The sequence below is a fragment of the Molothrus aeneus genome, chromosome 15 (genome assembly GCF_037042795.1).
Source record: "Molothrus aeneus isolate 106 chromosome 15, BPBGC_Maene_1.0, whole genome shotgun sequence".
NCBI lineage: Eukaryota > Metazoa > Chordata > Aves > Passeriformes > Icteridae > Molothrus > Molothrus aeneus.
In genome coordinates this window covers 5,760,338-5,785,573 of record NC_089660.1, presented here as the reverse complement: position 1 = coordinate 5,785,573, position 25,236 = coordinate 5,760,338, and the positions used below count along the sequence as shown (strand labels likewise).

At 44.0% G+C, this 25,236-nt stretch overlaps 2 protein-coding genes across 6 annotated transcripts; one reads left to right on the top strand and one right to left on the bottom strand.

Moving 5' to 3' along the window:
* On the bottom strand, positions 1-10,464 carry FAM114A2 (family with sequence similarity 114 member A2). 2 transcript variants are annotated; one of them, XM_066559892.1, is made up of 14 exons: positions 10,282-10,464; positions 9,037-9,242; positions 8,727-8,823; positions 8,190-8,285; positions 7,786-7,898; positions 6,693-6,827; positions 6,368-6,526; positions 5,895-6,018; positions 4,852-4,931; positions 4,102-4,230; positions 3,746-3,885; positions 2,955-3,027; positions 2,358-2,411; positions 1-1,630 (listed from the first exon to the last, which is right to left on the bottom strand). In XM_066559892.1, the coding sequence occupies exons 2-14, from the start codon at positions 9,238-9,240 to the stop codon at positions 1,532-1,534; spliced, it is 1,503 nt and encodes a 500-aa protein (XP_066415989.1). In that variant the 5' UTR covers positions 9,241-9,242; positions 10,282-10,464; the 3' UTR covers positions 1-1,531. The 2 variants fall into 2 exon arrangements, with proteins under 2 accessions (XP_066415989.1, XP_066415990.1); XM_066559893.1 differs by lacking the exon at positions 10,282-10,464 and adding an exon at positions 9,553-9,672.
* Positions 10,404-22,002, top strand: MFAP3 (microfibril associated protein 3). 4 transcript variants are annotated; one of them, XM_066559896.1, is made up of 4 exons: positions 10,463-10,499; positions 11,595-11,690; positions 14,921-15,381; positions 16,742-22,002. In XM_066559896.1, exons 3-4 carry the CDS (start codon positions 15,102-15,104, stop codon positions 17,485-17,487), a joined length of 1,026 nt encoding a protein of 341 aa, XP_066415993.1. In that variant the 5' UTR covers positions 10,463-10,499; positions 11,595-11,690; positions 14,921-15,101; the 3' UTR covers positions 17,488-22,002. The 4 variants fall into 4 exon arrangements, with proteins under 4 accessions (XP_066415991.1, XP_066415992.1, XP_066415993.1 ...); XM_066559894.1 differs by lacking the exon at positions 11,595-11,690 and having other exon boundaries at positions 10,404-10,499; XM_066559895.1 differs by lacking the exon at positions 11,595-11,690 and having other exon boundaries at positions 10,405-10,463.
* Positions 22,003-25,236: the final 3,234 nt, after the last annotated feature.

Sequence of the window (25,236 nt, the reverse complement as noted above, 5' to 3'; positions counted from 1 at the left end):
TTGTCAAAACAAATCCTTTATTTAATAATGCTATCAACCAAAAGAAGAAAAAAATACAGATTTTATTGTAGTGCAGATTTTTTTACCCCGGACACCCTCCTTTCAAGTCCAGTTTTAAGATGCCAGAAAAAGCTTTCCCTTTTGAGATTTGATCAGTCTAACCATGACTAAGGCAGGGGTTTTTCCATATATATATAAAATCAGAACATTAGCCAAAAGGTATTCTAATACAAAAAAAAAAACCACTTCTCTACTGCACAACCAGAGCAGAGGAATGTTCTAAGGGTTCAGTATAGCAGAGATGTGCAAGACCTGCTAAAACCCAGAGGATTTTCAAAAGGGGATTTGAGCATCATTGTTACCAATGAGCAAGTGCAGAGGCAGGTGTGACACTCAGTCACCTCTGATTAGCTATTATGGACTTCTTGAAATTCCATTTTAGCTGTGCATTTCTGCTCTTGTGATTCCAACAGAGGCTGCTGCCTCCCCATGGGCAAGCTCAAAAGATAAAGGAACAAAGCAGGGAACTTGCACAGCACAAAGAAACAGATACCATATGTGGAGCAGCTTCTGAGGCAAATTAGGACTCCTACTAACAGAACCAAATTGCTGCCTCTCTCCCTACTTTAATAAATACCTTCCAAGAAGGAGCATTGCACTATAGTGTTTTTCCACAGAAAGAGAAGACAAGCAGTATGTGAGTCTGTGAACAGTCTGTGGCTGACATGTCAAGCTGCACTGAAAAACAGGAATCCTCCTGCTGAATTCTCTCATTAAAGTGCCCAAACATGGATCAATCCCTTTTAGTCAGTTCTCATTTATTGCTATAAAGCCAAGAACCTGCATTCCCAGGGCCAGATCAGCATTTTCCCAGCTCGTGCTGAAGCAAGCAAAGCATGAGAGAATGAGAAACAGCCCCCTTGTGAGAGTCCCTGTCCCACATCCCTGAGTCAGTACAGGCATCTTCGGGAAGCTGAGCTTCTCTCCAGCAACAGCTTGATCAGGAATTCTCTCTGCTCTATTCTGCCCAGTCTAGGAACTGCAAGGTTCATAATGACAAAAATTTGCCTCTTCTTGCACCTCCTATCTAATATTCACTTCAACAGGAATGCAGAGCTATCAGGAACCCAATTATGTCTGACTTAAAAATCACACCACGATTTTAGCTAACTAACTAGCCAGCTGCTACTCTTCTCTTCAGCACTGGAGAAGCTCTCTGGACTGTGAACACAAAGAGCTTGTTAACACATACAGCAGAGAGATTTCAGAGAAAAGACACAGACAGTCCATGAAACAGAGAAGCAATCTGCACTTTAAGTCTGTCACGTTGTCCACCAGCCTGGACTATGCTAATCACATCTCTCAGTGTGCTGTAAGAGCTGTCATTGCCAGACTGCACTTAATCACCATTCTTGCAGCAGCAGTGAGCAGAGTTCATCTTTTTCCCTTTAACAAGAGCCATTACATCATTCTCCAGCATGAAAACTACGAACTGGGAAGGTCAAAAAGTTCTTAATTAGAAGGATTTTTATTACTGTGATAGTTCCGTTCTAGCCTCAATAAGAGAAATCTGCAGCACAGGCAGCAGGAGTTGGAAGGCATCTTGGATATAGGAAGCACTGTTTGAAGCCTGTGAAAAAGAAATCAAAATACACACATGAATAGCCATGCTACCAATCAGCTTTACTCACCACGTACTCATTTCAAACAGCATTGATTATTGCACAGAAAAAACTGAAGCCTAGTGCTTGCTGGATTTTAAAGGCTTCATTCTAGAAATCAATTTTATGTCAAGTTTTTGAGGGGCTTTATGCCAGTAGGCAAAAAAAAAGCAAATGGCTTAAAGACTGCCAAACAAGATCAGTTCCAATCCAAATGCAGGATACTGTTCTCAGTAAGAGAAGAAAAGAGTTTATTTCTAAGTGAAGCACAGCATGCTGTGGCAGGAAGGAAGAACACATGAACATGAAACACCCCCTTCCTACCACACCTCAGAGCTCTGAAAGCTTGAGAACCAATTTAACAGTAAGGAAGTGTTAGGACTCTTGTATGCTAATTTCTGAACTTGTCTAAGATTTGACTTTGGACATTTAAATTCTAAAAATCCAGACTGCTGAATTGAATATGTGTCTCCTGACCCATCCTAACTGTGAGCTGACACTCACTCCTCACTAAGTAACTCATCTTTTGTGCAAATCTACAGACATTTATCAAAACTTTCAAGTTATTAGACAGGTAAGCACAATTTTAGACCATGGGTTAGAGAACTTGGCATGCATAAGGATCCTAAAGTAGGAAGAACCAGCACATCTATTTCTAAAGTATTAGCTTAAAGTTTTAACGTTAGCATAACTGACCTCCAAAAACACTCCAGTGATTAAGGGATTAAGCACATCTGCTTTCTCTTTGACCTGCAGAGATCAGACATATATTATCCTGATTGAAAATTTGATCACATTTCTTCAAGCAAGATAAAGCTAAACCCTCAGTAAGTTTAAAACCACCACTGCTCCCTTACCTAGAGGAAAGCTAAGCCACAAGCTTAGCAGCTTTGTAGCATGCAAATAAGAACAAAGAAATTTGCATGTGCCCAGCACAGGTCAGGTATGAATACACATCACATCTTCAAATGAACTGAGGACAAGTGGGGAATACAGAGATGATGACACATCTTCAGGGACACCTGAGTGCTTTGAAAAATCCACAACAGGCTCACATTTCATTTGCCTCTGTCTCCTTAGCACTGTGAGCATCAATTCCTACCCCCACTCTGTGCCAGGCTCTCAAAAGCTCAGATGCCACAGTTTGAGGAACTCTGGCCTAAAAGATCAGTTTACAAGTTAAAAACTGCACATGTAAACATGCAAAAACCAAAAAGCAGTTCCTGGCAAAGATCCCAAGGCTGTTATCAAATAAACACATCTCATTCCTAAGAAGTGTGGTGTAACTCTTACCCCTGCAGTTGTTAAGCATGTTGTGAACTCTTTAGAGAAAGCTGACAGTTCTTTACACAGCATGATAGTCAATCTGAGGAAGAAGACAGGGAAAACAATGAGGTAAACACAGCCCTCAAGATTAGGTTTCTTTCAGCTCTAAAACATAAATGCCTTATTTCTATGCTTACCAAGTTAAATTAAACCAAAATTTATACAAATGGTGTATGAAGATTGAGAAGTTTCCCAAATAAAATAAGAGAGGGAAAAGATGGGGAAATAAATAATTAAAGCAGAAGATCTTAAAGAGCACTCAGAGGACACACAGCCATTCCAGAAGGAACAGTACTAACTTGCCTTTTTTTACAGGCAAGTGTCATTTTCTGAATTAGAAAGTACTGCACATTTCAGACACATGCCAAGTGTCTCCTGTGCAGTAATTTTGCCATCTCATGTACCAAGCATACTAAATGATTAACAAAGAGGAAATCAGGAGTCACTTTGTGCACTTGTTTTTTCATGTTTTAAATCTCTGCCTACTGACTAGCATAAGCTTAATGCAAATATTCTTCTAGGCTACAGAAAGCTTTCAAGAAGAGTTTCCTCTTTCTTATCAAGAAATGTCTTTAAGCTGGAAAGAGACAGCTCAGGTCTGTTGGAAGACAATGATGCCACCATCACAATTTGCCCAATTCGCAAATTTAAACACCTATTCAGAATTTAAGAGCCCTGCATTGCATGGATTTCCAAAGAATTATCAGACAGTTTAATCAGTAATTCTATGCTATCCATTTACTGAGAGATGCACTCACTGTGACAGGGACTTGGCTCTGTCTGTGGCTGTCACCTCCTGTTTCTGACCATAGAGCAACAAAGCTGCAGTTTTGTGAAACATTTCAATGGAACAGGCTGTCAGTTCTGCCAGGCTTCTTATGGCAAATGCATGAATATCCTGCAAGAGTGACAAAAATTCTGCATACTACACATAAAAACTAGCAGCTTTTATTATTTAAAACAAGTCAATCACACAACATATCATCACTGCCCTTTCAGCCCTCAGAACCCACACAGAGATAGAAACACATAAACCCTGTGAGTCACAACTGTAACTGAGCAGCCAGATAAACACTCTGCAGGCAGATATTCTTTTCCTTGATTACCCAGTTACCTCTACTGACTCCTTAGCATCCTGGTCACCATCTCTGGATTCTACTTCTTGGTTTTCTTCATTTTCTTTTTCCTCTTTAGGAAGACTGCTGTTGAATCGTGCTATCCACTCATGAGCAGATGTCCTCACCTGGAGCAAGATGTGCCATAATATTTAATGACTAGAATGAAGCCCCCCTGCACACCACAAGACAATGGAGTGAGTATTGGCCCTCTCCATAGGAAAGAAGCAGCTACAACTCCTTTTGAGCTTCTGAGAAGAACTAGGACAAATCATCCCAGTTCCTTCAGGATTTTGCAGAAGTTTGGCTGCACTGATGCAGTTGAGGGCATTTGTTTCTCTAGCACCAGGGGCTGGAGTTTACCAACAAGACCAAACTATCAGAGGTGCTTTAAAACCATCTCTGCAGAATGCTGCTGCCACTTGGTGGATCTGAAGGGTAGTGAAATGATGGCAAAAAAGATGAAACTTCCTCACACCAGCTCCTGAAGACAGTAAAATGAGATGAGGTGCTTTGCACCAAGAGCAGGCCTTCAGTTCATGACTGTAGGGTTTTTCACCATGGTGGCTGAAGGCTCACATGATTCTGCCCCATAAAGTTAAAGGCCCATCTCCTTCACCTACCATTGCCAAAAGATCTAAAATATGGCTTGTTTTCATGCATTTGATATTTTCACAAGCAAAGCAGGTGAAGAGAAGCCATTCCTGTGAGGAAACCCTCCAGCTTTTAGAATATGGAAAATAACTCACCGTGATCACTTTGTCTGGCGTGGAGGAGATGTGCAATTCTGAAAACAACTCTGTTACTTCTTTTGTGAACTCTTCATCTCCTAAAGGACAGGAAAGGTTAAAGAATCCACACAAAGGACAGATTTAGGAATAAGCAGCACTTCAATGCACAGCTAGTTCTGCACAAGTCTGTCAACTGTTTCCCTAATTTCTCTGTGAATCATCACCTCAGGCAAGAATGCATCAAACTCAGTCTTTTCAAATACAATTTCTAAGTTAAGTTCTGCAAAGGTGGAGACATCAGTGCCTGAAGGTTAGTTCCTGCTTTCTCAATTCTGGCTTTGTAGCTAAGGTAACTCCTTTTCTTTATTTTTTTTTTTTTTACAGGCAGCCTTTTATAACACACTAACTTGCACATCACCTTAGAGAGTCTGAAATATCACTTAGAGCCTATGGTTCTCCTATTATATATGGCATAGCAGATGTGAGATCCATTATGTGCAAATATAAAAGATACATTAAATGTTGAATGATAGCAAGTGCAGGTGTGTAAGCCCTCCCTGATGAGCATTTAAGTAAAAGCAATGCAAGAAATTTACATTTAAATCCATGTAATTGTCAAGAATCAGGGCTCTTGTGTGCGAAGGTACCTCTGAATCTTTTGCTCTGTGTGGCTAACTCTCATTTAAAAAACAAATAAAAAGGCTTTTGCTCTCCCACATCTTGGACAACTCTGTTCACAATTTTCCCCTCCTGGTCAAGAAAATCCACTTTCTCTCTGAATTAGCATCTTGGCTCAGGGTCAGTTGTATGAACTGCCCATGAGTCAAACAACTCTAACCCTGCTCTGGCAAGAAATCATTCCTGCTACAGAATTACTTGCACAGCTTCTCAGAGGTGAAGGGTGTTGCTACCTGTCATGCCCTTGGACAGAGATGGCTTTAGGATTAAACATCCAGCTAAAGAATAATTTAAATTTGGCATCATGCCCATTGCCACTGATCAGGGCTGGCTGGTTCTGCACTAGGACCAGCTTCTCTTCTCAGAACATGGGGCTTTCTTACCCTTCTTTTCTTCCTCTTCTTCTTCAAAGAATTCAGGCAAAGAAAATGCTTCTTTGAGTTGTTCCATTTCCTCCTTCAGTGTGTCCAACTTCTCTCCAGAGAGGGCATTCAAAACTGCTTTCACCTGGTTAAGGGCAGCACAGCCAAAGAGAGAATCAATAAATCCATCCAACAAGATGGAAAATACAGGCCAAGGTAGCAAAGCAGCAGGTGTGAGGAGAGTAACTTGTGAGAAGTTGGAGGAACTGAACTGCAGGAACTGAGGCTGGGAATGGCTTTAGGAGCTGAGGACAGGACAAACTGCTCCCAAGGTAAACAGCAGATCCTAATGCAAGGATCAAAGTAAAGTTCTGTAATCATTTTACTGCAAGTTCTGAGCACTTGATTTTACATGTATATACATATATTTCTAATCTTTTTTTCCCCTGCTCAGCTGAACTCAAAATAGAAAGCAAAATGCTCAAGGCCATTACCTTTGATTCACTCTCTCTGGAAAGCATCTCTAAGGCCTCCAGATGCGAAAGACCCTGAAACTCATCAAACAGTAACCCATAATGGGCTTTCTTCTCAGTAGCCATGGTAACCTCGGTAGCTGTCTGCTGCTCTTCTTTCTCCTTTGCTTCTCTTAAGACCTGAAAAAGAAAAGCAGAGGCCTCGTGACAGTGCCAGGAGATAGAGAATACAGGAGGAGAAGGCTTTTGGCTCAATAGCAAAAAATGGTTGCTTAATGATAGGACCACAAAAGAAGGGAGAAGGGATGAGAGAAACCAATGAGGTGCTGATAGGGAAGTGCTGTACCTGAGATAATGTAGAGGTTCTGTTTATGAGGCCCTTTGTTTTTTTGAATCCAGGGTCACCCTCAGCTATTACATCCATTGTCTTTTTGCCAATGAATTCCAAGGCATCCAGACCTCCACTAATAACACTTTTACCCTAGGAAACAGATTTGGATAAAGACAGCACATAAAACTCAGAGAAAATTACCCAATGGAAGAAATTGAATTGGGAGGGTTTTATCAGCAATCTTACACTGTGCACTCACATAAAAGCCAAATTGGTCCTTGTCACCCTAAATTCAACCCTAATCATCACAAAGAGAGCAGCAGGACATGGAAAGAGCCACAACACATTATCACCCAACAGCTTATTACAGCACCCAGACAGCTGCAGCAATCTGATGGGAAATACATTTTTTTAGTTTGTGAACAAGCTGGGTCTCAGCACATTACAGAATTCAGTTCTCATCCTTCCAATGAGAAAACACCAGACCTGTGGATTTTGACTGCTAACTTTTGTTTGAGCCTTAAAAGCAAAAAACAGAAGCCAGCTTTCCATCTGCAGCTCTTTCAGATTCCCAGGCAAATTGACAAGACAGCAGATCACAAAAGCAGTTTCTAAGGGTAATGGCTTCCTTTGAAGTGCATTTCTCCTGGTCACAGGAGTAAGCTGATTTCCAAGCGAACCGCGCTAGTTTCACATAGGTTTTTTGAAGAGGAGAATGAATTTCATCTCTAGTTCTGTGGAAATCAGTGGAAATACTCCAGGAATGAGTCTGACCCTGCATTTAGCTGACTACTCCAAAGGAAAGGCAGAGATGACAGAGTACAGAGGTGACATGCACAGAAATGCACGCTCTGCACAATCCACCATTAGGATTTTTTTGTTATGTACCAACATTCAATACAGAACTATCAAAATTCATAACATCTTTCACATGAGGTGCCAGTTAGAAACAAGCCCAAGATAATGATTTTCTGAAGGTTGGAAGAGTTTATCACCATGCATCCCACAAATGTCAAAATTAAGTTTCTTCTTACAATGTTTCAGATCAAAGGCCAAAACCCCAAAGCTCCCTTAAACCCATTTTCTCCTGCATTCCCAACTCACTCACTGTGCTTTGGACAGCAGTAGAGATGGTTGATAAAACTTCAAGAGCCCCAGCAATAGGGAAGGAGCTGCCATCATCAGCTGCATCAGCGTTGCTGGCAGCAGGATTCTCACTTCCTGCATTAGAAGGCAGAAAATTAACTTCCTGACTTCCAAAGAAAAAAGATCCTGTCAGCCACAGAGTGGAGAAAATCAACAGACACCAAATATCAGCTAGGAGCAAGCCTACAATTCAGATTATGTTCCTCCCTACTTTTCAGAGCTAGCAGAACTAAGCAAGAGAGTATAATTTAAATGATTTTATTATCAGTCTCAAGGCGCAAGGTGCAGAGTAAGGTGATGTTATTTTGGGGCTCATTATGTTGTGAAAAACATTGCAGGGTTGTTCTTCTGCAGTACAAAACTGACCTCTTGCACCATCTTTAGACTCTGACGAGATTTCACTAGGACTGGGGATCCCAAGGGTTGTTTCTGCTTTTTCTATGACATTTGAAATACCTTGACCTAGAGAAGACGGAAATCAGAACAGAAACAGGATTAGAGCTGCATATTCTTTTTTATTATTCTGGATTCCTTCTGTTCAAAACAGTTTAACCAGCATAAAAACCTCCTTCTATCCACCTCACCTACCACTGTAATGAACCAAGGTTTCATCTTAGCTTTTAAATAAAGTTGTAAATACTGGCAGAATACTAGTTTAAAATACCAAGTGAAAATTACACAAACGCCTTAAAAACCTGAAAGTAATTCTGGCTGTGCATATCTCCTTAATATCACTGTACCTTTTGGTACAAGCTTTTCCCATTACTTGAACAATTCTCTTGACATTTTTCCAATAATGGCTGCTATAACTGAAATCCTCTTCTCCAGAAACAAGTTCTAAAGCACCAGCTTGAGACACAAAACATGATTAAAATATTTATCAAATACCAGAAAGAGCCTTACCTACAGTAGCTACGGTAGCAGATGCAGTTGACAGAAGAGATTTCCCCCAGCTTCCCCAGTAGCCCCACCCTGTCTGAACTGCAGGAGGATCTGAGACCTTTAATGAAGAAAAACAGAAGACTGATGCGGGCATTATGGTGAGGAAAGGAACACAAGCAGACTGTGACTTGTGACTTTTGTGCAGCTTTTTCATTTCAGAGAACAGCAATGTGAATTTTCAGAAAGGAGTGGGGCTTATGCTCAGAGTTCTTCTGTGCTCAAAGCCATGAAATGTGAAATCCCATCTTTCTGAGCAAGCACAGGAACTTACCTTGATGGTTTCACCTGTAGGCTTTTCTGTGGCAGCAGGCTGGCTTGGGGGCTTGGGTTCAGGTCTTTTTCTAGTCACAGGCACAGTCTCTTGCTGTCTCCCTTCACTGCTCTCAGAGCAGCCAAGTTCCTCTGTCTTCTGTTCATTTTCAGCTTTGTAAGAGGTTTCATCTTTCAGATTTTCACCCCTGTCTTCCTCAGACATGACTACAAACATCCACAGAAAGCAAAGCAAATAAAATAATCCCTCCCTCGCACTTTGACATTAGTTCAAGAGCATCACGTTGGTGTTTTAAATAATAAACACAACAGTGTTGCCACATGTACCCACATGTGTGTACACCAAATTACGTCTGACTCAAAAATAGCATACTTGGAAGTTTAAAGTCCCACAGGGACACGTGGCTTTATCTAACTGACACACCCTCTCCATAGCAAAATAAACCAGTTTGCTAACTCTAAAAAACAAATGAAGGTACAAAAGGGACTCAGATAATTAAATAAATACATGTCCCACCGAAATAAAAGTGAAAACTCCCATTGCTTGGGATGGCTGGGATGGCTTGAGGCGTGTAGGAGACAAATGGGGGCAGCAGTCAGAGAGCTGAGCAGGCAGGGAGGCAGCGGCTGGGTCACTCCGGTACCTGGGCATGAGCACGAACACCCCCAGGAGCTGCGCTGAGCTCCAGCCGCCCCAGCAGCCGCCCCAGCCCCGCGGAGCGGGGTCGGGGAGCCGGGAGCGGGGCCCAAGTGTCACCTGTCCGGGCTCCTCCGGCAGCACCTGCGGTTCAAGTGCCTTGCGGGGCCAGGCAGGGACAAGCCGAGACCCCCCCGGGATCACAGCGGGGTGACACTGCTGTGTCCCCTGCTCCCTGATGCAATCGGGGCAGCTGCCCCCGCCACGGGGCTGCGATGGCCTCAAACAAAGCGACAGCTCCGGGTCACCCCATCTGCCCGGACCCCCGGGTCACCCCCAGCACCCTCCTCACCCCACAGCCCCGGAGGCCTCCCTGTGCCTCCGCTTCCCCGGGAGACCCCCATAGTCCCTTCACCGCCACACGGGGCTGCTCCATATGGCACCGCGCGATCCCTGTGCCTCCCCGTGGGGCTCTGCCGCACAAGGAGCCCGCCAGGTGCCCGCACCACCCCGCCGTGGCCCCGCCTGCCCCGCAGCAGTCCCCAACGCCCGTTTCCCCGCGGGGCTCGCTGTGCCCCGCAGAGCCCCGGACCCGGTGCCGTCCCTCACCGTCGGCGGTCGGCGCGGCCCCCGCGGCTCCGGGCGGACCGAGAGCAGCGAGGCCGGCGCAGAGCGGCCCCGGCGCTGCCCCGGAAGCGGCCTCGGCTCGGGGAAGCGCGTCCGGGCGGCGGGGCCGGCGGCGGCGGCGGAGCTGCGGGACGGGCCAGGCCGGGCCGGGCAGCCTCGTCCCGGTGAGAGCGGCGCTACCGCCAGGTTCACCGGGCAAGGTCGGGGTCGGAGGGCAGCGACGGAGGGGGAGGCTGCGGAGCCATGTCCCGCCTCGCTGTTTTGGCGTGGAAATTGGGGCAGTAGGGGCAGTTTTGGAGGGCAGCGAAGGCGGCGGAGGGCCTCGAGGGGAAGCCACAGGAGGAGCGGCTGAGGTCACTTCGTCTGGTCAGGCCGGAGAACGGGGAGACCGAGGGCAGAGCTCATCGGGGTCTGCAGCTCCTCCCGAGGGACAGCGGAGGGACAGCTCGGATCCCTGCTCTGTGTGACAGTGACAGCACCCGGGGAACGGCTGGAGCTGTGTCAGGGGAGGTTTAGGTTGGGTATCAGGGAAGGGTTCTTCCCCCAGAGCGTGCTGGGCGCTGCCCAGGCTCCCCAAGGCATGGGCAGGGCCCGAGGCTGCCCGAGCTCCAGGGGCGTTTGGACAGCGCTGCCCAGCACGGGCTGGGACTGTTGGGGTGTCCTGAGCAGGGCCAGGAGTTGGACTGGATGATCCTTGTGGTTTTCTTCCAGCTCAGAATATTCTGTTTGTGTTTCTGGCGTGATGTCATGCCCCAGTGACACCAGCCCGCGTGATGTCACCCCCGTGTCCCGGTGCCCTCGGCTGCAGTGCGGTCATGTCGCATGTCCTGTGTCCCACTGCCACCGCCAGCTGGCACCAGGGCTTTTCCACGAGTGAACTGGGGCTGTGAGGACAGGGTGATGTTAAGTGAAACTTTGTGCCTGGTCGTTTTTCGCTGACAGGACAAAAAACCTATTTTGGCGCACAGCTAATGCTGTGTCCTGGCAAGTTAGCCTGTGACAGACAGCCAAGGGATAAGCAGCGCAAAACACTGTGTCCTGTCAGGCAGCCAAAGGATGTGCACGGGAAAACAACAAATCCCATCAAGCAGCAGTGAGGCTGGCCCTGGGGTGCTGTGGGTTTGCCCCTTAGGTTGGTTTTTGGGCCGTGGTGCTGCCATTCCCCTGCAGCAACAGGCTCTTGTCAACACGGCTCTTGTCAACACCGTGCTGGCTGTGTTCATAAACTTCCCAAGAGTTCCTGTCTGCAGGGCTCTGCCAAATGCGTCTCCCTGATGCGTCTCTCTCTTTGACAGAGGGTCAGAGGGGGCTTGCAAATGGTATTTCTGCAAGACATCAGCAGCCTGTGCTCTGTCAGGTGTGTCTCGGTTTATTGCCTCACGTTACTCCAGGTATGAAGTGATGTTACAAGCAGTGGATGTAAAACCATATAACTTGCAACCTCTTGGGCCCCAATTTTGCAGTGCCATATAAATGTGTGTAATTTTAAGTACTATCAGTGCTTCCACTGACCTCGGTGGGACTACTTAGAGTGCTCTAAGTTAGACACAAATACACTTCTTCAGGGTAGGAGCCAAGGATGACTCATACAAGCACATGCATCACAGATTTTTATCTTTCCACTGCTATTTGTTGTTACAACTTATGGTTTAATAAAGGTTAAATGTGTTGAGTTCAGCTTCAGGTTCAGTTGTAAAATAGCCACTTTCTATTCTGGCACATTTCATCTTGATTGAGCTTAACACTTTGTTGAAGAATTGTGATGTTGGCACTGATCACACTTTATCCTTTTTGGGTCCTTTAGCAGCTGTTTTGCATAAGTGCAGTGCATGAAGAATACGGATTTTGCAAATCATTTTATTGTTCCCAGCACTCGCTAGTGAGAGATCATTGTCTGCTTAGCAATAATGGCTTTTCCAAAAGACAAACAATTTCTAATAAATCAGACCTCGAAGAATTTAATAGTAAAATTAAATGACCCATCACCAATGGTTTATGCATTATGCAGGCTCAGTGCAAGGATAGTGGAGAGCATATGCAATTACTGAAGATAATTATTCTTATGAGGGAAAATGTTGCTGAGTATTTCTTGTGTTAAATAAATGAGTGAGATTCCTAATGTCATTTAGGAACAGACGTCAGAGACGCTTGGAAACCTTAACAATTCAAATCTAATAATTTAAAATTACAATTGCACAGGCAAAGTACAAGAGGCACTGGGATTATTCTCTAATAAATCTAAAGTATCAGTTGGGTTGTTATTGTTTTAGAAGACTGGAAGTTATAATGTGCCCGTGATTCAAGGGTGAAGATGAGGGTTTGTGTTTGCTGCAGATCTGTGATCTGTTTTAATTGCATCAGGCACTGTGAGGTCAAGTCTGATGCATGCAAAAGTGCATTTTTAGCTGAAGGCAGCTGGGTCATAGGGTGATGTTGTCAGTGGTCCACAAACCACTCCAGTCCACAGCCTGTCCGTGTGGGGTTGCGTAAGGTTGCCAAAACAAGCAGGTCAGTGTCAGCAGCCTTTTGCAGGCTCTGAAACACTCTGCAAATACCAGAGGTCTAAAAATGGAAGGTTAAAACCACTCCTTCAAACAGAAGAATAGTTGCTGATCAACAGCAGCCTTAGTATTTTTTTTTCAGACCTGTGCTGTTGCTGTGGATGTGATGCTCTTCTTCAGAGGCAGCAGGACTCAGTAATGCTTTCCCTAAAGTGTAGCTGGTGAAAAACAGGAATAAAAGAGGCCTTGGTAGTGGTTTTAACTGTTTAGCTGTGGGAAAGTAGCTCCTCCAGCACAATGGTATAATTGAGTTCTCTGCACTAGTCTCATCTTAAATGAAAGGACAAGAGGCATGATAGAAAACAGAGTGGGGCCAATGATTAAAAAAAAAAAAAAAAGAAGGCAGATGAAGGGATTGCTGTTTACAGAGAAACAAGTAGGGAGCCTGTTTTCCAGTTTCTCTTGCAGGATTCAGTGGGTGAGTTGGTTAGTCAAGCTTGAAGGAGAGTTGGACACAGCTGTCTTCTTTGCCTTCTTTGTTAAACTGGCTTTGGCAATAGCCACAACAGAAATGGAAATGGGTCAGATAACACATTTCTCATCAGAGATGTCAACACATTTCTCATTTCCAGATGTCAAGTCTGGAATCTGGTTTGACCTTCGACAAATCAACTTTCACTGAAAAAAATTCCCAGTATGGATAGCATCAGCAGAATTCCCCCTTTTGAGTATGCTTGGTTTGTCTCTGATGAAAGACAATTGCTAGAAATCACCTGGTTTTATGCATGTTACATTATTTTTCAGAAGTGCTTTAGATAGTGTTAACTGGTAATTCTAGAAGGATGAAAAGTGTCTGCATTATTTATTAAGTAAATGGGTCCCTTTGTGTTGTGATATTTATGAAATTCCCTTCCACTAACATCTGTTATTTGTAGAAGAAAAGATGATAAATTTGAAGTCACTCAGTCAATGACATGAAGTGAGATATTTTTTAGGATAATATTTGAGCTGTGGCTTCTGTACTTCATAAATGTTTTTTTGAGGCTCTGGATCTGTCTGGATGGAGTCATAACTTCAGGGAGCACATATTGGATTAGAAATTTTCTTGAATCGGGCTTCCAGGAAAATTGATTACAGATTGTCTTTTATCAGTGTCATCTCATTTTGTTACAAGTTGGTTTTATTCTGGCTTGTGTGCAAAACACAGAAAATTTGTTGTATCCTAATGTCTTAAAATATCTTTTGTGCACATTAATTTGAAGAGTATCTGTCCCTAGACAAAACAATTTTTCACATTTCTATGAAGTTTGGGTGGAGAAGACAATGAAGAATATATGACTGCTGAGATGAAGCAGCATAAACTAAAAGATTTTCAACAGGAGCTCATTGTAAAACAAACAAGAATAACAAGGAGCAGACTTAGAAAATGCAGCAGCAACAAGAGATATTGCAAAAAAGGAAATATGTGTAGACATCAGTGTCCTGCTGTTCAGAAAGGGACTTCCTCTTCTGGCTGTAGATAACAACCAAGAGACTTTTCCCAAGTAATTAAACCATATTATATAATATTTAGACATCTAATATCAATTGTGCCCCTAAAATCAAGTAAGTAGATGTAAATGCCAAAAATCAGATATGTGTGTGTGCACTTTGGTTTTTCTTTGGGTAGTAAATGAAAGACTGGCTTTAGAAAACCAGGGCTTAAAAGCACTTTGATATTGGTGGAGAGGCAGGCAGATATTACATCCTCTTTCTTGCTTTTCTTCCTCTATTAAGAAAGCACTTTTTCTCTGGTTACAAATGCAGAACCCACTTTTAAAGATAATTGTGCATTTCGAGTAGTCTGAACAATTTGTTCTTTTGTAAAACCTTTTTCCCCTTAATGATTATTGTTCCAGAGATTATTTATTTGGTTGGGAAGATGAACATCTAGTGGACTGGAGGTTGTGCTAATGCCTTCTTACCCTCATTTTATCACTGTGTTCTGAGCAAAGCTCTGATTTGGAACCTCTCAGCTGACAGTTTATGTTATGATATTTGAAATCTGTTTATTGGAAATTAAATTTGAATACATGGTAGCCTTGTGGTCATTAATAAACTTATTGCCTTTTTTTTTCCAGTTTTACTTCCAGTTTCCACTTCAAATATTGATGGTCTTGAAAGTGCACTTGGACCCCAGGCATTTTCCATCACAGAACAAATCAAGAGCTCCTCTCCTATCTCAGAGCAATACAGACAGCTTAATATCATATGACCTCATTTCTCCAAATTAAATGAAAGAAGAATTTTCACTCACTTTCCATGAAGCTCAGCTATTGCCTGTTAATTTTGACTGTTAGTGCTGGTCTTTCAGCTGGATTCACAGTGGAAAATGTAGCTTTTAACAGGACAGTTGCTTTTAGGTCTTTCAATGCATCACTTCATGCAGTGTCTCAATCTTTAATAAGTTCTCCAGCACACCATGATATCATAGCCAAAGAGGGGAGCAGTATTTTAATTGAATGTAAACTGAACATCAGCCAGTATGAACATATCCTTTGGTATAACTCCAGAGGACACCTGCTTGAACAGAAAGATGAAGGTGAGTTTTCCTGCTGTTTTCTAGCCATCATTATTCTCCTTTTAAACAGTATTGGAAAACCCTGGGACTTTATTATCATTTTCTCTTCCTATCCTCCTGTTAATACAATTGGAAGACAAGAAGAGAGCAAAACAAAGTCCTTTGCCCTCTGAAATGTTGCATGGGAATTACACCTGAGTACTTCTGCTCCATCCTGCTTTGGTGCCCTACAGAATGATGTTGTTCAAGAGTCATCCCAGTGTTCTGTACAGAAGAAATGAGCCTTCATCTTACCCAATACTAACTGATGAGTTTATCTATTATTGCTCTGATTGAAATGATATTTTTCCAAATGCGTGAGTTAAACACAGTTCTCCACAACTTGCAACCTTTTGAGCTGGCAGTTGGTGCTTTAATTTTGTTACAGGATATGTTTTAAAACATACTTAGTACATTTATTTTTTGGTTTATGCACCAGTGAGACTGTGGAAAGTAACACAAGATGTGTTGGCCAACGATGGAATTCATGCTATTTAACCCTTTTGAACTGAAGGGGAATATATTTTCCTAGCCATTGGCTCTTGTAGTTCTATCCCTGCATGTTTGAATTTAAAAAAATGCTTTAGAGATACATGTGTTTTTCTTTATTAGTATTAATGAAGGTCATTGAACTAATTGATAGGATCTTGTTGGAGGCCATCTTTCTGCCTTAAGTATTCAGTAACCTTTTTGTAGTTATAATGCCATCTGGAGATTAGTTCAAAGTAGAGTAATTAGAAGAATAAGTTATGAAAACAGTTCAAAGCAGAGTAATTAGAAGGAATGAGTTATGAAAACAGTTTTCCCCCTAAGTTATAAATGCACAGCAAATGCTGTATAAAGCTTCTTGTATTGATTTCTCTTTTACTTGGGTTTTGCATGTCAGCACTGCATGCTCAGCAGAATACTGTCTCAAGAAAATTCTGGGTTCTTTTGCCAACAGAGCCATTTACAGACTGATCTTTTTCATGGGTCGCTTGACTTTTGACTCTAAATGTATGGAAAATTGGACTTTATAGAGGACAGTCTTTTAACACAGGGTGAGAAGCCCTAGTTAAGAATTAGGATCCCTATCAGAAAGAACCAGAAGCACACTGGAAAGTGCAGATGAGAGAAGGAAGTAAAAGTAGTGTAGCAAGCATGCAGAATAATTTACCATTAAGCAGTCTGAGGGGTAAGTGGGTTATGGCTTTCTGTGTCACAGGCATGAAAAGGACATTTCAGTCCTTGGTGTACTTTTACTGTGCGGAGGTGGCTGCTCACTGCCAAGCTTTGACTCCTGATGATGTTTACCCTGCGGTTTTTGTTTCACAAGCTCTGTTTATTTCTTGCCCCTCTGCAGATGACCGGTGGAGGATTGCTGATAATTCCCTCAACATCACAAAGGTCAGCTTTGCCGACCGGGGCCGGTACACGTGTGCAGGCATTAATCAGAACGAGACCTTGTACTACACAGTCACCCTGAGGGTTATCTTCACCTCAGGGGACATGAGCATCTACTACATGATCGTGTGCCTCGTTGCCTTTGCCATCACGCTCATTTTGAACATCACCCGCCTGTGCATGATGAGCAGCCACCTCCGCAAGACGGAGAAGGCCATCAACGAGTTCTTCCGCACGGAAGGGGCCGAGAAGCTGCAGAAAGCTTTCGAGATAGCCAAGCGCATCCCCATCATCACATCCGCCAAAACGCTCGAGCTGGCCAAAGTCACTCAGTTTAAGACCATGGAGTTCGCTCGCTACATCGAAGAGCTCGCCAGGAGCATTCCCCTCCCTCCTCTGATCCTGAACTGCAGGGCCTTCATGGAGGAGATCTTCGAGGCCGTGCGGGTGGACGACCCCGACGAGGTGGGCAGGGAGGAGAAGCAGCCCCCGGGCTGCGGGGCGCCGGCCGCGCTGTTCCCCGGCAGCGCCCCCGTCAAGCGCAGCCATTCCCCGGCCGGCGACTCGGACGACGGCTCCCTGAGCGAGCAGGGCCAGGAGATCGCCGTGCAGGTGTCCATCCACCCCCAGGGCCAGGGCCACGGCATCGACACCGTGTCCCACGGCAGCTGCCACTCTGTGCCTGCTGAGGAGGGCACCTGCTGAGCCACAGCTCGGGCCATCCAAGGGCTCTGTGAGAAAAGGGTCTGCAAACAAGCTGCCTCATCCCGTGTGCACAAGAGTTTTCCAAATTGCGAGGTGCCAGAAGTGGTTTGAAGTGTGTATTTTCTGTCTGTGTTGATTTAACAATTCCAGTCTGCTCAAAAAGGCCGTTTAGAATATTGTGAGGGGGCTTTTCTTTTTAAAGCAGGCTTGCTATATTTAAAATAGTTATAAAACAGGAATTCTTTGTCCTTGGCTCCTTGGTAGCTTTTGATACTTCAGATCTGTGTGAGAAGTGACCAAGCTGAGCAGTACAACTTGCAATAAGAACTTTTCCTTTGTGAGCTCCTTCTTTATTCACAAAGTTGAGCTGAAATTCCCTTGAGTCGGTGGTGTTATCCTGATGAATTGAGTTCTGTGCTCTTTTTGAGTTGCCTCTTGGTGTGTGTAGCCCATCAGAACCACGGTGAGATTGAACAAATCTGTTTTGTGTCACATGCTTGTGTTGCTATCAAAATGTACTGTACTTAGAAAAGGATAGTGCCAGGATCTGCTGCTGGATTAAATGAATTGTTGTAGCTTCAAAGCAGCTTAAAGAACAACCAGGAGGTCTCGAGTTTTCTGTGCATCTGCAGGAAATTTGTGGGTATTTTAAAAGCTTGTTGTTTAAATGTGGTGCTGATTGCCAAAGCGCCTTACCCTGGTCCTGTCCCACAGAACGCAGCAGTGACAGCACTTCTGGCACTGCCTGGCTTTTCATTATGCTGATTTCACTCACTATAGAAAATCCAAAGTTTTATATTGTATTTGATGTTGTGGTGAGGAAAGGATGACAGTAATCACATCGTGGCAAAACTGAGAAATGAATTCATCGTCTACAGACAGGTGTCTCAGGCACATCTTCCTGAACAGCATTATAATAAAGCAGGTGAAAAGCAGTGACACTGAGTGGCTCTGCTCTGGCTGGTGCTGTCAGAAGGCAGTGGCAGAGGGAGTGGGAGCTGGCTGAGCTGTTTGCCAGCCACTGTTTGCAGGAGGGGAGTGACTCACTGGTAGGGCCCAGCCTGTGTGCTGCAGAGGTGGCAGAAGGGAGCTGCAGCTGCTGGCATATGTGCACAAGTCCTTCACCAGGGATCTCCCACCTGGCTTCCTCAGCCTCCAGGAATCAGAGTGAGGACAAGAATCTACTTCCTTCTTCCACTCTTTGGTGCTGTTTTTTTTTCTCCTTAACATTTGTATCACTTTAATAGCATTTTATATCCTGTTGAGATTTAGTAGATGTAAAGCTTGTAAGCACTCCACATATTAATTTCTTACAACTACTGGAAGCATATTGCCATATAATTTTAACAGCTTGGCAACAGGAGTGCCATTTAATTTCACACAACTCTTTTTTCTTTCCTTATTATTACAGAAATGTCAGTTGAACAAGTGATTCTGGAGGGCTGCTCAGGATTCTTAAGAGGATTTGACATTACATTTACATGAGTAGAGGTGGAAAACAAGCAGGCACGGTGGTAATAGCAGGGTGGGGCTGTCTGTGGTAATGCATGCTCAGAAAGAAGGGGCTGAATGAATTATAGTTACCATATCAGAGACAGGGAAATGACAGCATCTATTACCATTTTAAACTCCCTTCTGGGGAAATTCCTGCAGTCAGCTACCAGTTAAACCACCCTAGTTGCCTTTGGCCTGTCAGGTAAGAGTAGTGTTAGTCAGGAAGGAAATTGCTAGCCTTTATCACAGCAACATTCCCACCCGCTTGGTGCCATTTCCAAGACTGTAGCAAACTTTGTCTGTTTCAGGAGAATAAACCTGAGTAGCTGCCTCAACAGTGACTTCTTTTTTTGCTTCCATAGTTTGATGGCACTTTATGTCCAGGTGAAAATTTTGTATAGTTTTGTGTAACCTGTCTGGCTTCTTTTTTGAGATTATCAGTGTTAAAAGATACTCTGTGGATAAATATGTATTTCTATTAGAAGAAGAAAGCTGCTGGCTTCACTTCTGTGCTACAATGGGTTCTGCAGGTTTGTTGCACATGTGTGAGGGGAGATTTGAGAGTTTACAACCCACTGGTTGAAAGAGGTGAAGGCTACAAGAGAAAATTATTTGCTTTAATCTCCTTTGTGCCACAGGCCATCAGAATGTACCTGCACCTGCCTTATTTCCCTATAAACAGCTCTCCTTGCTTCTCTGGAACTGTTGCATAATGTGCAACATATGGATGTGTTACCCCTAAATACACACACAGTGAGAGATGCCACTACAAAATCTAAACTGTTTAATTGCTTGCTAAGAAGCAGTTATGATTGACAGATGTCACATCAGAAGTGGCAGCAGAATGACACTGGAGGTGTGTCAGATGAGTGACAGGAGAGCTGTTTCAAGACTGATTTGATCTCTTTTTTGATTTTTATACTTTATTTACACAGCTCCAAGTTCTGACTGAGCAGTCACCTGGTGTCTTCATACATCCTGTTGCTGGTTGAGAGGAAAGAGTGACCATGCATAAAGGTCCTCAGAAATGCAGTTGCTGAGTCAATTGTTGGATAGCACAGCTGAGGGTTTTCCTGAATTACTACAGTATTTTATTCCTTACATGAATTTCATTCCTGGGAAGGAGGTTGTTTTATAAGGATTTCAGTATATCAGGAGTACCTTCTGAATGGAGGAACTGATCCTACTCCCACTGAATTCAATTAGAGAGGATTTGGAGCTCTGTGCATTTTACAGGATTTTTATGTATCTGAAAGCAAGGACGAAGGTGATGTTAAATGGTAAAAGTGATATCCAGAGAATGAAATTTGACACCAGTTTCCAAACAACTTGTGAACTATTCTTGTTACCCTGAGAGCAGATGCGTGCACTTAATGTCTTTGATGAATCTAATTGAAAATTAACATGGAAAGTGTTTCTCTCTTAACTTTTTGTAGGATGAGGAGAATCTATAGTGGTTTCCTTGCTTTAAACTAAAGTCTCTGACAATCAGAAGGCTATTCTATCTCTGTGACTTATTTTAAAAAATAGAAAATCTACTTGTTATCCAAGAGTACCTAAAACTAACTTTGTAGTGATTATTTGTATTACCTGGATTGTAATGTAACTGTTTAATGTAACCACATAGGATTTCATACTTTCATAAAAGGAATTGGTAGATTTGCAAAATAAATTGAAAAGAAAACCTTGTTCTGCTGGAATTTTCTGTTTTACAAGTGAGGAGTACCTGTCTCTCTAAGGTTATGTAGCAGCTGCATTGAGCTCAGCAGAATGTTGTTAATCAGCCTGACAGAGGTTATTGGGATATTCAGTCATCTGAAGGACCATTCCTGCTAGGACATCTTTGGATCTTTTTTTTTTTGGTCTCACAGTCTTCAACAGCATCTAATAATTGTTCCCAGCTGCTTATACAAACAGGTACAGACCTGAAATGGTTTCAGGAAGGTCCTCAAACTTTTACTTCTTTGTTTCACATTGTGTGTGTGACCTTCACCCATGAATCTGTTTTATTTGTTCTTACCTTTTTCACATGCTGGTACTATTCTATATTGTAAGCACCTTTCTTTTTGTAATCCCTCACCCCAAACACCAAAAATCCACCTTGCTGAGAAGCCCTCTGTAGTGCCTTCCATGGGGGTGTGCAAGCGTGAATGGGAGCAGAATTCACCCAGATTGCTTTTAAAGAAGAGTCTCTGGTTGCCAGTCTCTGCACAAGGCAGATAATGGCATTACAGCTGAATATTTGGGGACTTTCCCATGAGAATCAGCTGCCTAAAGGAAGAATTATTGGACCCATACTCCTCAGGCTAGGTCAATACCCAGTCAGCATCTGCTTTCTATCTCCTTGTTGTGAGAGATGCATTAATGATAACAGTTCAGTTTTTTAAAGCTCCTGTAACCTGATCCCTCATGATCCTATCCACAGTGAACAAATTCATCTGCATCTATTTAGAGCACTTTTCCATCTGGTAACAACAGATCATTGAAAAGGGAGCTGCATTAAGGATGATTGTACTTTAATTTTAGGTGCATGCCTTAAAAAATACATTTTTTCCTTAATGCTGCAGCACTTCTGTCAGTGAAGTCTCCAGCTGGAGACACCACAGTGTCATTCAGCTCAGGCAAGTTACAGCTTTATCGACTTCCCTTCAGCCAGGTCACTTCATGCCAGCTGAGTCTCTTTCCTTTTTTAATTGGATAGCAGCTCATTCAGATGTCTCCAAATACTGCCAGCTTTTTTGCATGTGGAAGTGAGAATTACACCATCATTCAAAAAAAAAAAAAAATCATTCTGCTAGATGCTGAAATATCAAAAAAGCCCTAAAAGCTGGGAAGTTGTTCTTTATCCCTGATAAAACAGTACCTATTCTTTGGTCATGCCTGGCTGCCAATGAGCACAGTAATGCTGAGCAATTAGGCCTTTCATTTGCGTTAGGCTAATTAATTGTTTGCACAGTGCCCTGAATATGGAATAATTTTCCTTTTGGAAAGAATAAAAGGATTAGAATGGCTTTATCCCAAGTTGCTCTGAACGTCTTTTATTTATTTAATGGGAGAAAAATCCTCTGTTGCCCCAAACTCAAACCACCCACTCGAGCGTTACGGCTGCTCAGGGACGTCTCCAGCAGTGGGGATGTGCACACATGCACATATGTCCATCCAGATGGGATCTGGGGGTCCTGCTGCATGGCAATGAGTGTGCAGAGGCTGGAGCCACTTCTGTGTGCTGCAGGGCTTGGATGTCAGCGCTGCCAGGGGCTGCAGAGGGATGAGCATCCCTGCATTCAGCTGCCTGCAGCAGCACGGTCACTGTGAGCTGTGGTGGCACTGGGAGGGCAGAGCTCTGTGACTGGACACTCTCTGAAGAGGTTTGTACTGAGTGAGCCCAAGCAAATGGAAGCTGGGCTAGGATTTCATGGAAAAGGGACCCAGTGGACACAATATTGCAGAGGCTACTGCCATCTCTTCTGTATGCTTGCCCTATTCAGTGCCTCTTTGTGCTACCGTATTATTAAGTATATATTTCATGTTAAATGGTTCTACAAACGTGCAAAAAGCCATTTCAGTGGAAAGTGAAGGAACATAGCTCTAAGTGCAAGGCAGAGGCTGCCATGCCACAAACTTCCCCTGAAGGGGTTGGAGATAACTGGGTGGAGTTCCTCCTGTCTTCCTATAAGGAGAGCTCCGTGCTCTCTATAAGACTGTTATGGGCCATCTGCAAGAGCTGAAAGTGAAAATTCTGTCCCATCCTACTTTCTGTTCCTCTAAAGATCAGGACACTGAGAACAGTGGGTCTGAAGGGAGCATGAGAGGCCACCTAGGCTGTGTTGTCAGCCACAGATGTCCATCCTGGCTGTGTAACAGCTGCTGGCAGAGACGTCGCATCTCCCAGGCAATCTGTTCTCCTGCTAAACCCTCCAGACTACTGGAAAGGTTTCCCTAATATCTGCCACAAAGCATCTCTTAATGCATCACCCATCTCATCCTTTCTGTGCCTGCTGCTGCTGCATCTGCAGCCCGAATCAGGGCCGCCCCAAACAGGCAGGGCAGGAACTGGAGGCCAACACAAACCATGCTTGGCTCCATGTGCCTGCCTTGCCTGGAGAGATCCTTCTGTGTTTGGCCTAAGCTGGCAGAATTTAACTGGAAGTCAAACTCCTTTTGTTTATTTAATGCCTGGAGGTCTGAGTGATGCTTCTTGGGCTTTGGACATTCTTGCTGTCTGTGCTGGGTGATGGAAATGTCCCTGACACCAGAGCTGTTCATATCAAAGGAGTAGCTCTGTTGTTCTGGGTGCAGCAGCCTCGTGATAGCTTTGCATTTGTACATGGTGGGGGAATGGAAAGCAGCCACTGCAAAACACATGAGCCTGTCCCACCATTATCTCAAGAGATTTTCAGCACTTCACTCAGTTTCTCTCCTTGGTGTCTTCACTTTGGTGCATGAAAGTATTCAGAAGTATCTTGCCTGGTCAATGGGAGAATCCCAAGTTTTCTTTCTTTATTTTTTCTTTTCTCTTGTGAGTTTTTCTCAAGCTTAACTCTCCTAAATAATGACTAGGGAGTGAGACAGTGGACCAAATCAGACATGAAGGAGTTTGGACAACTGTCCTAAATCAGAGGAGAGGTTTGCTTTGGAAATCCTATATGCATCACACTCTGTTACAGAAAGTTGGCCTTAACAGCAAATCTCTTGCAGCAGGGTGTCACTTCACTTCCACAGATTACTTGAAATGCTTTATTAATTCGATGACCTTGTGGGCTCTCAGAAAAAGCCATTTCTCAGTGTTTTGGTGAAAGAGAACTTCCCTGAGCTAAAGGGACTGTTTTGTTGCTCAGATTTATTGCTTGGCTGACTTAATTCACCATTCAAACACGATGATTTTTAGCTGCTGGGCAGTGGGCCTTGCAATGTTGAAATGAATTAACTGCTAGAACTCTTCTGAGCAAGGCTGTTTTCTTACTGGGTTTTGGGGCTTTTTTTTTAATCCACAGAAGTAAAGCAAACACGATCCTTGGAACACAGGGCGGCATGGATGTGCTGTCAGCACAGACACAGCCCCATGCTGGATGACTCTGTGTCACAAAGGAAGAAAGGCTGCCAGCTGTCCCTGCTGCCAGCTGTCCCCACGGCTGGAGCAACAGCACACAAAGGTAAGAGGAGAAAAGAGACAACATCTGAAGACAGAAGACAGGAGGGCGCCATAGTCGTGACAAAGGGAGAGCTCAGAGAACAGCGAGAGAGGTTTCCACTCCCCAGCTCTGGATCCACAGCCTGGATCAAAGACCTGAGCTGTGGATCTGGCTGGCAGGCCAAGGTCAATGCCTCTGCAGCTGGGACTCCTCACACCTCTCTCCCCTTCCTTCATCTCCACCACTGCTCTTGCAGACTGTATTTCTGAAAGAGCCTTGAACCTCGTAGCTCAGATAGATCTAAAGAGCTGCAGTTCCTGGCAGCAGGACCTCATCAAAGCCTTGAGAGGGAGGACAAGGAAGGGAAGAATGCACCTGGCTGCAGGAAGTTACCAGTTGTTATCCCATCAGGGACTGCTGCTCATCAAAATACTTCCTGGGAAAAGTTTATAACCCCTGCAGTATTTCCTGGTGATGTCTAAAGATGGCATAAAAAGGTCTAGAAGCACAAGCAGAGACAAATTCAGTGTCTGTGTGCTCCTTCCTACCGTGTTTTGGCAAAGCACTTCTGCCCCACTCCCTGCTCTGAGTCCATAGTGCAAGTGAAATATAAATGGCTGCTGCTCACTGCAAGCAGGGAATCCCTCACTGGCTCCAGGGAGCTCCCCATCTGTCTTTGTTCCTGACAGTTTGATCACCTTTATCATCATTTTTAAATGCAGAGCTGCAAATACCATTAGTGGTCATAGAGAATGGCAACTCTCTTGACATGCCTCAACCACAGTGACCTTCCTCCACTGGCAGCAGGGAGCTCAGGCCAGCCCCTCTTCCTCCTCTGAGTTTGAGCTGGGAGTGTCAGTCCCAGCTGCCAATTCACCTCTATCTCATTGTCCTCTTCCCTGCATCTCAATTCTGATGTTTCCGGGATTTCCAGCCTTCTTCTGAAGCCCCACAGCGTAGTTGCTCGTTCCTCAAGCACAGAGGTTTGGAGCAGCACCCCTGGGTGTGTGATCAAGGCAATCTAATGTCACTTGACTTGCTCTTAGCAGAGGGGGAGGTGCAGAGGATCAGCAGCATGTGGCACAGGAGATCTCTGCTTCCCATAGGCGCTGGTGGAGCTCAC

Excerpts from the sequence above, each read along its gene's own strand:
- FAM114A2 (XM_066559892.1), bottom strand. The coding sequence starts at position 9,240 with ATGTCTGAGGAAGACAGGGGTGAAAATCTGAAAGATGAAACCTCTTAC. Across the intron at positions 4,231-4,851 it reads CGCCAGACAAAGTGATCACG|GTGAGGACATCTGCTCATGA; the intron begins GTGAGTTATTTT and ends ATCTTGCTCCAG. Across the intron at positions 2,412-2,954 it reads CATGCTTAACAACTGCAGGG|GTCAAAGAGAAAGCAGATGT; the intron begins GTAAGAGTTACA and ends TGATCTCTGCAG.
- MFAP3 (XM_066559894.1), top strand. The coding sequence starts at position 15,102 with ATGAAGCTCAGCTATTGCCTGTTAATTTTGACTGTTAGTGCTGGTCTT. Across the intron at positions 15,382-16,741 it reads GCTTGAACAGAAAGATGAAG|ATGACCGGTGGAGGATTGCT; the intron begins GTGAGTTTTCCT and ends GCCCCTCTGCAG.